General features: G+C 44.3%; 2 protein-coding genes across 2 annotated transcripts; one reads left to right on the top strand and one right to left on the bottom strand.

Annotated features, from left to right (window-relative positions):
• Positions 1-239: 239 nt before the first annotated feature.
• Positions 240-9,207, top strand: BECN1 (beclin 1). Its single transcript, XM_036755971.1, has 12 exons — positions 240-420; positions 661-789; positions 1,252-1,319; positions 2,702-2,760; positions 3,408-3,498; positions 3,630-3,766; positions 3,952-4,146; positions 5,691-5,837; positions 6,217-6,366; positions 6,825-6,885; positions 7,408-7,550; positions 8,334-9,207. Exons 2-12 carry the CDS (start codon positions 663-665, stop codon positions 8,500-8,502), a joined length of 1,347 nt encoding a protein of 448 aa, XP_036611866.1. The 5' UTR covers positions 240-420; positions 661-662; the 3' UTR covers positions 8,503-9,207.
• A 532-nt stretch (positions 9,208-9,739) lies between these two features.
• Positions 9,740-14,760, bottom strand: CNTD1 (cyclin N-terminal domain containing 1). The gene is made up of 7 exons (XM_036755972.1): positions 14,589-14,760; positions 13,169-13,244; positions 12,743-12,917; positions 11,977-12,139; positions 11,194-11,335; positions 10,452-10,548; positions 9,740-9,910 (listed from the first exon to the last, which is right to left on the bottom strand). Exons 1-7 carry the CDS (start codon positions 14,758-14,760, stop codon positions 9,740-9,742), a joined length of 996 nt encoding a protein of 331 aa, XP_036611867.1.
• Positions 14,761-14,945: the final 185 nt, after the last annotated feature.

A 14,945-nucleotide genomic window follows, 5' to 3' on the forward strand; every position in this document is an offset into this window, starting at 1 on the left:
AAATCTAAAGGAATTTGGTTTCAGTTAAGATTGAAGATCCTGAGAAGGGCCAGGGAGTTCAGAAGCTTGCAGTTGCTCCAGTTCTCTCCGCTCCCTCCCCTGTGCATGCCCCTCTTGGGCTTTTTCATGAGCGGAACTGCAGTTCTCAAGTCGGGCTGTGGAGGCCACTGTCACGCTCCTCTTACTCCGGGAAGGAAGAGCCGATGCTCGGGATTGGTGGATGGAGTTCGTGTCTTAGCGTCTTCCGTCACATCCTTTGGAGAACGGAAGTCCCTCCTAGTGGACCGGGAAGTAGGATCCGGCCGAGATCTGGGCAGTGGGCGATGGGGGTCGGGGAGACGGGGATCCTGGAGAGAGCTGGAGGTGTGAACGTGCCGCCGCGGTAGGCCCGACTCGGGCAACGCACTCTGGGACGAAAAGGTGAGGAGGAGGCGGCGGAGGTCGTCCTGCACTAAGGCCCTGACGCCGGGGCGAGGCCAGCGCCGACCCCGTCATCGCCTAGTTACTGCTCCTTCAGCTCGGCCAAGAGTGGGCGCCTGGGCCCTGGGACTGGAGAACCCCGGGGACCCTGGGGTGGAGGGCTGGAGTGAGAGTCCTAGGCCAGAGAGGCGCCCCCGGGAGCCCCTGGCCCCACGCTGATCGGCAGCCGGGTCCCCGCAGGGATGGAGGGATCGAAGTCATCGAGCAGCACCATGCAGGTGAGCTTCGTGTGCCAGCGCTGCAGTCAGCCCCTGAAACTGGACACGTCCTTCAAGATCCTAGACCAAGTCACCATCCGGGAGCTCACAGGTATGTATGCTCCCTTCTAGGGGTTGGGGGGCGGGGCGCGGAGGATTGCCCTGAGAAGTGGACCAGTGACTGGTCACAAGCTGCAGGACCTTGGACTGGTCTTTTTGCCTGTGGGTTTTTGTGGCGTTTTGAGTGAAAGATAAGATGAGGTTAAGATGGTTAAGGGCCCTTTCCAGTTTTAATGTTCTTTAAGTTCTGGAATTCCATAGAGTTTTTCCAACAAAAAAGGCCCTTCTTTGTTACTCTTTTGTGTTGTGTATAAAGTGGAGATCAAGAGAATAACCTAAGATTGATGTTTGTTTTGAGGACTGGGGCAGGCATGTAAATGGAAACAAAATAGTCCCACCAACTGTAAATGATATTCTAAAGGGGGAGGGAGGAAGAGACATAAAGCTATTTTATACCTTCGCAGCTGGAAAAGCAGGAAACTTTCACTGACTGGAGTAATTTCTTCTCCTTTAGCTCCACTACTTACCACAGCTCAGACAAAGCCTGGAGAGACCCAGGAGGAAGAAACTAACTCAGGAGAGGTAATAGGGTTTATACTTTTCTCAAGGGTAGAATCCAGCTTGAGAAAAACATTCAGAGCTTCTGCTCAACTATAGTGGTCCCTTGAACCTACCCAGACTCCTCTTATGGGAGGCATCCATTAATGAGGAATATTCTACTTAAGGTATCTGTGAAACATTATCAGAAATGTATCCAAATCCCCATGATTTCAGAGAAGTGGAAGCGTCAATTTGAAGTCTTAACAATTTGAGGGACTTCAAGCAATGGGATCTGAGGAGACACTCTTCCTTCAAGCATCAGTAACACTTCAGAGAAGATTGTTACTTGCATATTAGTGTCTTCTAACATAAATGGGGAATGACTGTTAGTATTAGCTTTTAATACAAAAGGCAGTAGTGTGTGAACAGGTTTTGCTTATGAACACATGATGAATTATCTATTTTATGGTTTACTGTGTTATTTTTAGTCATAGGCTGGCTTAGTCTTGCCAGCCCAATTTTAGGCAAACTTTTCATCAACTATGGTTTCATCAGTATAGGCAGTTGCCACATGAGTATAGGGAATTGGCATGAGGAACCCCGTTCCCCGCCCCCCCACACACACACACACACATCAGCAGGTTAAGTGACTTACTCAGGTCCATGCAACCAGTCTGTCAGAGGCAAGGCTTAAAGTCAGGTCTTCTTGTCTTGAAAGCCAAATTTACACTGCCTTATGTCCACAATATGCAAACATATAATACCTGTCTGGGTCAGACATACTTACCTATTAGCTAAATTTGCTCCTTTCCTCTGGGGAAAAATACAGATAAACATATTGCCTTTGGAATCAGGACATTCAAAGCCAAATAGAATTTTTTAAATTATCTGTCCCTTTAGTTTGTACAGTTTATCAAAGCTTGACTATATACATATTCTCCTACCATACACCAGCCTTTGTCATACTCTGCTAAGTACTGGGGATTTAGCTACAAAAGTAAACCCAGTCCTTGCCCTCAAGAAACTTATATTCTAATGGAGCTGAGCTTCCACTTAGAGGAGTGGTTGGGGTGGGGGGAGTGGGAGGGAACACTTTGGTCTGGAAAGTTTCTGGGATTATGAGAATGAGCTATTGAGGAGTAGATTGCCAATCTAGGAACAATAATTGAGTTGACTTAGGGTTCTTGGTTCCAGAATTGGAGGAGGGTGAGGAAAGGGTATGAGGATAGTGGCTATTGGTCTTCCTGAAGCTATGAAGGATGTGGCCAGAGAGGAGGGAGTAAAGATTAGCATAGTGACTGGAGCTTTCCTGAAATACTGGTCCAGGACAAGCAGTTATATTCAGGAGAGCAGGGCTATTGTTTGGGACACAAACTGGTACCATAGTCTACTGGTATCTTAACACTGTCCCCTCTCATTTCCAGGAGCCATTTGCTGAAACTCGGCAGGATGGTGTCTCCCGCAGATACATCCCCCCAGCCAGGTGCCTATTATGCCTCAGCCCCTATTCCATACTAGAGGCACATAAAATTAGGGTGGCTTTCTCTATGTAAGGTCTTAGGATCAGATGGCCATGGACATATTATCTCTCCAATAAGGCCATGGTATCCTGTCTTCCTTCCCCCCACAACTTGTTACAGCCATGGAGTAAATCTAAAAAGGGCTTTCCCTGTGGCAGCTATTAGGGTGGGGAGGGCAGATCAAGTAGTCCTTGGGAGTTTTAAATACTGGGAACAGTTAATCCAATTTGCTGGAGAGGAGGGAACAGAAAAAGAAATTTGGAAATGGTTTTCCTTGAATTGATATTAATGAAGTTGGGTTTTTTGCAGGGGGTATAATTAGGGAATGCTCCTTCTTGGCCAGCTCACCTACTGAAGTTTCTGTGGCATGTGCCTCAGATTAATGCCATGGTTGTTCTCTCCTCAATCCAATAAGACTAGCCTATGCAGTCCCAAGAGATCAGAGTGGCTTTGAAGAGACCCAGAGCCAGCAAGAATTGGGGGAATAGGTTTGACCCTTAAGAGTTTCTTTGGCTTTGCTACCTAAGAGTCTTGCCACTGGCACTTTAGGAGGTGGAGGGGGAACCTCTCTGCTCCCTCATGTGGCTGGTGGGTGGGGGACTGTCTATAGGATGATGTCCACGGAAAGTGCCAACAGCTTCACTCTGATTGGGGAGGCATCCGATGGAGGTACCATGGAGAATCTCAGCCGAAGACTGAAGGCAAGTCTGCCCATCGAGGGGGTACGGTCTGAGCTGGTGGAGGAGTATGCAGTCATAGTCAGTGTGAGGATGACTCTCACTGACTCCTCACAATGAACTTCATAGATCACTTCTTTCTTCTTATTCCTCAGGTCACTGGAGACCTTTTTGATATCATGTCAGGCCAGACAGATGTGGACCACCCTCTGTGTGAGGAATGTACAGATACCCTGTTGGATCAGCTGGACACCCAGCTCAACATCACGGAAAATGAATGTCAGAACTACAAGTGAGTTCCTATCAGAGCCTGAAAAATGACACTCTAGATCAGAGCCAGGCAACTTGCTGCTGGTGCAAAGTACTATTTGGATGAAGGGATCCCAAATTAGTCTCTTGCATGTTTTCCTTGAGTTTAGCTGCAATGTATGAATGAAAGGACAATTTCCCTCAGATTAAATGTGGTGTCTTCGGCAGACGCTGTTTGGAGATCTTGGAGCAAATGAATGAAGATGATGAGGAAAAGTTGAAGATGGAGTTGAAGGAGCTGGCACTTGAGGAAGAGAGGCTGATCCAAGAACTGGAAGATGTAGAAAAGAACCGCAAAATCGTGGCAGAAAATCTTGAGAAAGTCCAGGCAGAAACTGAACGGCTAGATCAAGAGGAAGCTCAGTAAGTTATTCATCTCTCAGTGCCTCCCCCCTTCACTCAAGTCTAAAGGAGAACAAATAGCTGCAGCCTGAATGTACACTGGACAGTTCTCTGAGGCATGGATAAGTGACTACCCAGGGTTATATAGCCGGAAGTGTCACAATTGGAATTTGAACCCTGGGCTCCCAACTTCAAGTCAAGCGCTCTCTCTTCTTCAACACACTGCCTCCTGAGGCACTGAGAATGCAAAGACAAAACCCAAACAGGCCCTGCTTTAGAGCTCAGTTTTTACTAGGAAAGTGTCAACATGTCACAAATAAATACAAGATCATAAGAAAAGGTTCATTTGGAGCTTGAGCTGAGCCTTGAAGGAAGCTGGTGAGGGGTGGGGTTTAGCCTATGCAAAGGAACAGAATCAGGAAAATAAATTCTAAGTTCAAGAAACAACTAATGGACTGGTTTGGCTGGAACATAGAGAACAAAAAAGGGACAGTATATATCTGTTTAGATTGGTTAGAATCAGATTGTGAAGGGCTTTAAATGCCAGGAATAGAAACTTGTGTTTTATCTTAGAGGCATTAGGGAACCACCAAATGTTTAAACTCAGTTTCATTATCTATACATAATGGTGGCAGCTGTTTATGTACATGCTAACTTTATCCCCACCACAACTTTAAGGTATACAAATATCATCTCTGTTTTACAGATGAGAAAACTGAAGATTAGGCAGTAAAGTTACTTACTTGTGTTAACTTTGCTAGTAAGTGGCAGATGAGGACTCAGACCAAGTCTTTTGACTTCAAATCCTGTGCTTTCACTGTTACTCAATACTGCTTCCTAAGGTCTCTAAAAGCCCCTTCCTGGCTTACAATTCTGTGATTCCATGACAAGTGCTTATTCTTGTTAGTTCCCTACTGAGCTGGAAGAGCTTTTAATCTGATGGGAAAAATACTGTATCTACCCTTTTGGCACTTATTTAATTGGGGAGATTAAAATTTAATAAGGAATTTTTAAGCTGTACCATGAACTGTGGGCTAGGCACTGGAAATACAGAAACAAAAAACAGTCTTTACTCTGAAGGAATTTACATTGTGTTCCATAGGGGAATGCATTCAGGGGGTCTAGGTGTCCCAGAATTCATAGGAAGTAGAAATTGAGTTAAGCTTTGAGGGAAGCTAGAGATTTTGCAGATTAACAAACTCATATTACTATAGTGTAAATAAGAGCTCAGAGGGACAAGTCAAATGAGCCAACGCAGTTAGTATAGATGTCCTATATGGTTTTAGAGGAAATCCCCCACAGCTCTCCTTTTGAAAAGATTTTAAATGAGAATGTTTGTCCTTTTTGGAGGACACACCCAGGTCCAAACAGATGGAATTTGACACTTTTTTCTTCCCCTTACTGGGAAAAAGGTATGGGACCTAATGTTGTGGCCTATTTGTTGACTCTACACCAAATTCAGAAGGCCCCAAAAGCATCAGAGCCAAAACAATTCGTTGGTTGGAATGATAAGACTGCTAACCCTGGCCACAAGAGTGAGCTCTTAATGTTTGCCTTAATTACAGATACCAGAGGGAATACAGTGAATTTAAACGACAACAGCTGGAGCTAGACGATGAGCTAAAGAGTGTGGATAACCAGATGCGCTATGCCCAGATCCAACTGGACAAGCTGAAGAAAACAAATGTTTTTAATGCAACATTCCACATCTGGTAATATGGACTGAGGGATGGGAAGAGAGAGGGTGGGGAGCAATATACATCTGGATTTTAGCTACTAACCACCAAAGAACCTCTCCCCCACAAAACAGGGACTGTGTTGTATTCACTATGACGTTTCTTTTTAGTTCACTTAAGAATGGGGTTGGTATGAATTCACCTCATAATTCTAGGGCACAAAATTACCCAACACTGAAGGGAAAAAGAGAACCATTAGGCCAAGCCTTTTAGTCACATGAAGACCTATTTGTCTTGTCACAGGGTACTGATTCTTGTCCCCCTCACCTCAGTATTTACCCAGGGTTATGGCAAGGGCCCACTAAGGTCACAAAGTTTTTTTTTTCCCCTCTTTCTTTCCTGCTTTCCTCCACAGGCACAGTGGACAGTTTGGCACAATTAATAATTTTAGGCTGGGACGGCTCCCTAGTGTCCCTGTAGAGTGGAATGAGATCAACGCTGCTTGGGGGCAGACAGTGTTGCTGCTCCATGCCCTAGCCAATAAAATGGGCCTGAAATTTCAGAGGTAGGAGGATCAACCTTTTTAAATTGTGCTGCTGCTGCTTTTTAAAATTTTTTTGTGAGGGGGGAAGGTAGGGCAATTGGGGTTAAGTGACTTGCCCAAGGTCAAACAGCTAGTAAGTGCATCAAGTGTCTGAGGTCAGATTTGAACTCAGGTCCTCCGGACTCCAGAGGTGGTGCTTTACTTACTGCACCACCTAGCTGCCCCATTTGTGCTTCTTGTCACTCTATTAGATTGGCAGCACATTTGCAGTTGCACTCTGTTCTCTTCAGTAGATTGATTTTCCTCTGGATGAGAACAATACCTCATTCCTAGACATTTTCACTCTAAAGGGTTTTGTCTAAGGATAGAAGGGGCTATTGAATCCATGGATAATGGATAAACTACATGGCTTCCTCTTTATTAGAAAATAGTGTCCTCTTGATTAAACCCATTATCCATCCCTCTTTTTTTTTTTTTAGGTATCGCCTTGTTCCCTATGGTAATCACTCATATCTGGAGTCTCTCACAGACAAATCCAAGGTACTCTGGGTATCTCCAATGAAACTGCATTATACAATAATCACGGTATTTTCTGACGAGATAGCTGAATTTAGTTCTAATATTGCACTCCAGCTTCTGTCCCAGCCTCAGATGGTCTCTAAAATGTGAATATGCAGTTAAAATCCAACTCCTTTGCACCTACAGGGGAGACTTTAAACATTTTAAAAAACCTGCTAGAAAACTCTGAATGAGAGGTTCTAAGGTTATATCTAGTTGGAATGCATAGGTGGATGGCTGGAGAGGATTGTGTAAATTGGCATGGGGAAGGAATCTATGAGGCAGATCTTTGTTGTTCCTATTTTCTAAATGGAGAAGCCAGACCCAGAGAAGTCAGGCTGTGTCCAAAGTAACATAGCTGTTCCAGGACAAGGCAAAAGAGAACCACCAGGACTTGGTTGCCTATTTTCACTGGGATTCAGATAAGAGCATGGATTGAAAAATCAGCAGGCCTGAGGCCATTAGGTATGCTTTGGTGCCATATCTGCCTCTCTTCTTGAGCAGGAGCTACCATTATACTGTTCTGGAGGTTTGCGGTTTTTTTGGGACAACAAGTTTGATCATGCAATGGTGGCTTTCCTGGATTGTGTGCAGCAGTTCAAAGAAGAGGTGGAGAAAGGGGAGACACGCTTCTGTCTGCCTTACAGGTTAGTGTACTTCCAGCATAGGGTGAGGCTGCAGCGACACCAGACTGACCAGACTTCGAAAGAGTTCATGGTCCAGGTAGTCAGAATAGCATCTAGGACTTATGAAGACTAAGAAGAGCAGGAAATTGGTTCTAGATCTAGTGGCTTTGGTGGTCAGGGACTTGAGTATTGCTCTTCCTGAATCTTCTGTTCAGGTCCCTTGATTCTATGAATGGAGTAGGATGTGATTCCCAGTCCCTGGGGAGAGAGAGAATGTTATGCTAGATGAGCTTGGGGATTATCTTGGCATAGAGCTCTGGCTTCTCTAGTTTCAAGAGGGTTTTTCCAGAAGCTCCTGGAAATAAGCATTTTGATCAGATGTTGGCACCACCCTTAGTTACAGGTAGGAGATTTTATTCCATCAGTGGAGCAGAGCTGTCTTTCCTGGCCGCAAATACAAAGCATTTCCTTTCCTCTCTTACCTTTCTTCTCCATGAATGCAGGGATACTTTAGAGATCAGTGAGGGATACTCTAACCCTCACTCACTACATCCTACTCCCTGTTCCCAACCTTTCATTTGTTTCCACATTCTGCCTCTGCACTCAGCAGTGACAATGGGGCTCTTGTGACAGCCAGCATGATATTTGGCTTTTGAGCAAATCCAAAGTACACCACCCTTCCCTGACAAGAGTGCTTTAATGGGGAAAATGACGTGAATGGTCCCATGATTATGGCCCTGCCTGTTTGCCTGAACTGACTTGAATTCTCAGTTACTAATGAGCTCTGATGTGTCTCTACTGCAGGATGGATGTGGAGAAAGGTAAGATTGAAGACACAGGAGGCAGTGGCGGCTCCTATTCCATCAAAACCCAGTTCAACTCTGAGGAGCAGTGGACAAAGGCACTCAAGTTTATGTTGACCAATCTGAAGTGGGGTCTTGCTTGGGTCTCCTCACAATTTTATAACAAATGACTTTTCTTTTTTTTCTCCATGAGGGTGAGGGAGTCTTCTGCCTTAATAATATGTTTTGTTGGCAGAAATGTTAAAAATTAAGTTCATTTAATATTAAACAGCATAACATGTTTACAGTACCAAAAAAAAGAAAATCCACAAAGCCACTTTATTTTAAAAGGATAATATTCTATTGCAAGTAGTGTCCAGAGCAGTAACATAATGTATATAATTTTCCACCAACCCATTTCACAACTTTATAGTCCTTGAAAACAGAAAATAAGGTTGCTTTTATAAAAAGTCCAAGTTAAGAGTGGTTATCAATGGATTTTCTCCTAATTTTATGCATATTCATCAGTTTTTTTTTAATGTAAACATCTCCTCTCTATTAAGAGGAGTGAAATGTGTGCAACATCATCAAGTAACATGGGAAAATGTCACCTAAACTTTGCCTGGAGGTCACATAATGTGATCAGAAGCTTGAAATTTAACACTTTTTTTCTCAAATCTAGTGCTTATTGCCTATCTGCTCTGTGCCAACAGACACAGGGCAGAAAAAAAAAGAGACCTGAAACAGACTTTAATAGCGTTTGGAGCATTATGAAGATAAATAACTTTGCAGTAAAGATTTGCTGCAGTCTGTTACTATGCAGAGGTGCGCTGGTTGTAAAACAACAAAAAAACCCACCCCTATAATAAAGTACTTTGTATTCTGGAAAAATCTAACTCGTGTAGCTATGTAAAAAAGGTTGGGACATATTATTTAAAGTATTTATTTAAAGTAGACTGAAAATAGCCAGTTCTGGAAGAGCTGGTGTTTGCTCATTCCAAAGGAGTGGGCAAAGGTCCTATCTTTGAGAATGCATTTGGACTGGGGCATTTGAGACTAAAGAAATGATATGCCTGGTGAAGGTCACCTGGGTTTTTGGTCCTTTTTTTCTTCTTACTCTTACTGTCTTATTTTTTTTACAAGAAAAATCACATCTAAAGAGGAAATCATGCCTGTACTGTAAAACCAAACATTCCAGCCTAGCATTCCTCCCCCTTTTATTTTTACTGAGACTGCAAAGAATAAACATCCATCTTAACCCTTTCTCTGAGGAGCAGCAAACAGAAAATGATAACAAAATCAAACCTGAAAGACCTAAGATACTATGACCTTTTTCCTGTAATGGCTCATGAAAGATTAAACAGATTGATGGGGGGCGGAAGGTCATGACCTGGAGTCTGATGATATTCTAGAAACTCACAGTCAGGTTCACATGTTGCAGGTGGCAGCAGCTCTCAGTGGTCTGGCTGCCAGGTGGTGCAGACCAGGTTGCTGTCGAATTGGGGTGCTGGCTCCTACCCCATGTGTCAGGATTGCATGTGAAAACTCAGCAATGCTCTCAGTGGCGATACCAGTGATACTGTGTAAGTGCTCCACAACCTTCAGGGAGAAAGACACAAGCAGCTACTTTTCTAAATCATCTTGACAGATTTATTACACAAACATACATTTTTCTAGATAGCCTGTGGGGTCAAATGTTAACTAAATCTTCCTATTCCTCTGAATTTAACAGAAAGATTGGATCCTAATTAAAATGTTTACCAGAGCTAAACTGTATGAGAATAGCTCTTAACACTACAACCTAGTGTGCAATTGACTTAATTTACTCAAGAAAATTTTAGGAAGTATGAAGGACGTGTTGCCTTCATGAAGTTCTCCTCACTCAGATGATAGTTGGCCAGATTAGGGAACATACCTTTTCAAAGCATTTTCAATTTTGCTTTGTTAAAAAGTTGGAAATGCTTTAATTAGCAACCCCAGTTCTACCTCTCTACTGCCTGTTCATCTCGGCACACTGATCTGTCTCTTGCTACACTTGGGTACTTGTTTCTGGTAAAGATAAATTTGCCCTTTCCCTTTAATTGACCGGGGAATGCCTTTTATCAAATGAATTTTGATGATGCTACTTAGCAGTGCATACCTGGCCCCACCACTCCTGATTTTGGATGAAAGCACTGGCTGCAATGATCCCAACTGCCAAAAGCATGAAGTCTTCTTTCACTGATACAAATTTTCCCCTGAGCAATTAAAATCACAGTTGAGTTTTAAAACTAAGGTGAGAACCTGGTTTGCCTAAGGTCTTGGGTCATGGAAATTTATGTTACTTGATTATGCCAGGTAGAACCAGCTGGCTATCCCATAGGTAGTTCCCTCCCGACTAAAAAAAAAAACAAAACTAAGGATAAAACAAGAACTTAATTCATGTGTATTTGATGTACTGGTCTTTTGTGTTCCCATCTGTTATCCTAACAATATGATCGTGGGGCTTTCTCTCATCTGCCTTTACAGTAATCAGGCAATTTTGTCAAAGCTGCAGCCTCATGACTGGCTTGTTTTGTCTGTTTCCTGTTTCTGAAAACAGTCCAAGCATCCCGACCTATGATCAAGCAATAATAGGAGGACTAATAGGAAATGTTAATGACTTGAATTAATTTAAAATCTTAAGTTTCTGGGGTTTTGGTTGAGTTGAACTTGCTACATCAGAACAGGAAGTTGCAAGTTCATAAATTACAAGTTTATGAGAATGAATCCTCTACAACAATTATCTCTGTACCAAAGTGAGGGGACAAACTAGTTGGCCCTACTAGGTCTGATCCACTCCTCAAGTCCTTGTCAGAACACTGCTCCCAGTACTTATAAATCTTCTATAGGAAGTGCCTTACCCCTGCTCCATGGGGGTAGAGTTCTCAATTGATGCCCTCAGCAGGCTTTCATAGATGGATTCATGCAGGAGATAGACCAAGTCAAGTAATGTCAGGCAGGTTCCATGCAGCTGTTTGGCTGAGATCAAACAGCCATTGTACCCTGGAAGGGGCATGGAGAGGGGTGAAGTCTCTACCTTTGTTCCTCCCTCAAAGGAAATAATTGACCAAAGATGGTCAGATTCCTAATAGGGCAGTTCATTTCAAAGAAGATCATGTCACACTATGTGGGCCACTTTCTGCACATGACTATGTAGTCCTGGTAACTGTTCTGCTGTAGGGTTTCTCAGTGGATTGGATGTCTGCTTAGGTCATGGTTAGTTTCAAAGGTAAAATTGTGGAAAAGGAAAAAAAACCTCCATGTACAGACTATATAAATACCAAAAAAAAGTAACAACCATGGAAACTTTAGTTCTGTGCTCCCCTCCCATCCTTTACCTTTATAAAGAAGAGAACATGCTGAACAGGTACCTAGCGATTCCAACCAGAAGCTAGCCATGAGGACTCCTCTATGTCCTTCCAGAGGATAGAGTGCCTTCTCCAAAGCTAGCCAAGTACACCAACCCCCCTCCCCAGTCCACCAAACCACCACTTGACTTCTGCTATTCTCTCCCTCTTTGTCAGGTTACCCAGAGCCATGGGGCACACTAATTGCCTCTAGTAGAGGAATTTCAAGCTATACTTGGCCCTTCATGGCTACTGTGCTTGTTTAATTTCCACTGAGATATCTTTTGAATGAGATACCTAAAACTTCTAGAAGCATCTCCACATATGCCAGAGGAGTAGGTAGATTGATTTGGAAGTTTAAAGACTTCAGAATGGCAAGTTCTGACTCCAGTAGTTCTTCTTTAGTATAAAGGTACCCTAGAGCCTGGAGGAAATTCAGGACTGTAACATTGCTGACTATCTGAATAAAGAAAAAAGGGGGAGGGGACAGAGAAAAGGATTCTCTTTAATAAATTGGGATTTTTGTCACAAACATTGGGGGGGAGGCAGAGTGAAACAAACATAAGATCATAGATCTAGAGCTGGAAAACTTCATTTTACAGAATAGGACACTGGCCCAGAATTCAGAGGTAGCAACAAGAGGTGAAATTTGAATTCAGGTCCTCCAATTCCAAATCCAGTGCCCAGGGATATTTTCCCTTTCATATATCTCACCTTTAATGACAAAGTATGTTGACTATTCAGGCACCTTATGCAAACGTCCTTGAGTCCAAAGGGGAGGAAAGGTGACCTGTATACCTATATAATGATGTCATTAATCCAGCTATTGTGCTTTGAGAACAAGAGTGCAGGTTATAACAGCTGTGTGTGTTTAGTAGGGGTGCTTAGGAAGTGTAATTGCACTCCGGCGTTTCCACATGGGTAGAATCACCCAGCCCAGGGGTAGGTCTCTCAGAGCTGCCCTGTGGACAGCCTATTTATTCATAACATCTAGCTGTCCACAAAAGGCCAGCTTTTAGAGCACAGCACTGTGAAGGTGGAAAGAACAGGGCCAACTCCTTACTTTGTAGTGGAAGGAAAGTTTGCTTGCCAGCTGAACACATGACACAAGTCGAAGTACAAATGTATTGCAGAGCTCTTCTTTCTGGGCCCTCCAGCTCCAGGGCTCTGCTTTCTCACTCCCTCTCACCACACGTGCTGCTTGGCTGCAGATGCTTTCTGCTTGCTTAACCATGAACCTACAAGAGTCGGGGGAGGTCAGGAGTAAACAATCTGGACTTCCACACATTCCACAGGGAGCATTTGTTCTTCAAACTCTGCTACATCTTAACCTCTCCAATATCAATTTAAGACTTGGTTACACTTGCAAGTAAAGGAGACCAAGAGCAACGCCAAGGTAAGAGGTGACTGGTACCATTTCAACAGGAGTGAGCACATTAATTGATCTGAGAGCTACCTATTTGCAAAGGCCTCATGCCTGGGACTTTACCTTTCTAGGATTTCCACTGCCTGGTAGCTCACGGATTTTTCCAGGCACCATTGTTCAGACAGGAGAAAAACGAATTCTGCCAAAATAGAAAAGAAAAGCCTGAATCACAAGATGAAACCCTAACCAGTCTGAACTCTTGCTGTTGTGTAAAAACCATGATTCGACCCAAGAAAGAAGGTCAGGAGGTCAGAAAGATGAGACTAGAATAACTAAAACAGAGCCTAATTTCTTTTGCTGCCAACAAGCTGATGAGAGGCAAAGGGGGAAGTCGAACTGAGCGCCAAGAACAAGGGCTTACCAAGCTCCTTGGTGACTCTTACTCCTGAAGGGTTCAGCAGATAAGAGCTTTTGCCTGGTACCAAAACATATTACATTACCCCCCTTTCCCACCCCCTAACTACCTGCTCATGCTCCCAACTGCAGGGAGATACTTGAATAGATAAAAATTGCTAATTCCTATAAAGTTTAGGATGAAACATAAAAACTTCCTGGAACTTGAAGAGCTCCTTGGAACTCTTGTTGATGACACTGTCCTGCTTAGCAATCTTCCTCTGGAGATTTCTTAGGGGGGATTTAACAACCCCATGCACCCTAAAAGTGAGCATGATTCCTCTGGTCTGTTAAATGGGATTATGGTGACTGAATTCCTTCCCGGCCAAGTTTTTGTTTTTTTATCACAGGGTTGTTAAATAGGCAGATTTTGAAAACATCACTTGAAAGGTGGGAAGGACAAGCCCCAACTGCCTCCAATGTTTCCCATTGAAAGAATAGTCCCAGTTGGAATTGTTTGGCTTCCAATTCCATTTTAGGGTGGGAACCAGGGTAAATCTCAGTTCTCAGCAAAGGAACTTTCCAAGACCCCTGGGTCTTACATAAAACACCATCAGCAAGGCACCGCAGATGGTCAGATACATGGAGAGAACTGCACTGGCAGCCAAAACGCTCTCTTTTACCGAAACTTAAGCGTCTCTTGGCTACTTGCCACCCAAGACAGGCCCACAATCCTCTTGACCCATGTTACATATAAACACACCTGCTTAAAATATCCAGGGGAGCTGCACAGAAGGCCCCCACCCTCCCACATACACAACTCTACTGACAAAGTGGGGAGCACTAAGTTAATTCATTTTGCCTGTATCCCCAATGCCTGGCATATAGCAGACACTTGATTGGACTTGGCAATTCAGACGTCAGTTCCAGATAACTTAAGCCAGAAGAAAAGACTAGGGTCATTTCTTGTTTGCTTTGGGGCCTGAATGATACGGGCAATGGCTTCAGTTTTCCACTGATAAGGTGGGGGGAGGGGAGAGGGGGAAGGGAGAAGAGCTCCGTGTGGGGGAGGATACTGGAGAGGTGGGCCCTTTAGGCAGTGCCCTTGGTGCACAAGAGACCCCACTCCCTCTAAGTGCTGGGCCCACACCCACGATCCGGGTGTCCCTGAAGCTGCCCGCCTGCCCCCGGGCTTCCCGCACCGCCCTCTCATTCTCCTGGACCAGGTGGAGCAGGGCGTCTTCGATCGTCTGCGTGTCCACAGCGCCAAACTTAAAGTCGCTGAAGGAGGCCGACCCCCTAGGCCCCACAGGCTCGGCCATAGTCAGCCGCCCCTCCGACCCTGCGGAGGACGCAAGATCTCCACGACGTCTCAGAAACGTCGCGGCCTATGCGCAGTCTCGTGCTGCCAACGGTTTTTCTAGGTCTCGGCGGCCGAGCTCGCGGGCGCCGCGGGAACTTCGGCCAATCAGAAGGCGCTCCCAGGACGCTCCGCCCCTCTCCTCCC

This window comes from Trichosurus vulpecula, chromosome 4 (assembly GCF_011100635.1).
Source record: "Trichosurus vulpecula isolate mTriVul1 chromosome 4, mTriVul1.pri, whole genome shotgun sequence".
In the NCBI taxonomy this organism is placed as follows: domain Eukaryota; kingdom Metazoa; phylum Chordata; class Mammalia; order Diprotodontia; family Phalangeridae; genus Trichosurus; species Trichosurus vulpecula.

What these genes read in the sequence shown, in the direction of transcription:
- BECN1 (XM_036755971.1), top strand. Translation starts at nt 663, where the DNA reads ATGGAGGGATCGAAGTCATCGAGCAGCACCATGCAGGTGAGCTTCGTG. An exon ending in CACCATCCGGGAGCTCACAG is followed by an intron (nt 790 to 1,251) that starts GTATGTATGCTC and finishes CTTCTCCTTTAG; the next exon opens with CTCCACTACTTACCACAGCT. An exon ending in AATGCAACATTCCACATCTG is followed by an intron (nt 5,838 to 6,216) that starts GTAATATGGACT and finishes TTTCCTCCACAG; the next exon opens with GCACAGTGGACAGTTTGGCA.
- CNTD1 (XM_036755972.1), bottom strand. Translation starts at nt 14,760, where the DNA reads ATGGCCGAGCCTGTGGGGCCTAGGGGGTCGGCCTCCTTCAGCGACTTT. An exon ending in CAGGGACACCCGGATCGTGG is followed by an intron (nt 13,245 to 14,588) that starts GTGTGGGCCCAG and finishes CTATTTTGGCAG; the next exon opens with AATTCGTTTTTCTCCTGTCT. An exon ending in AACTTTCCTTCCACTACAAA is followed by an intron (nt 12,140 to 12,742) that starts GTAAGGAGTTGG and finishes TTCTTTATTCAG; the next exon opens with ATAGTCAGCAATGTTACAGT.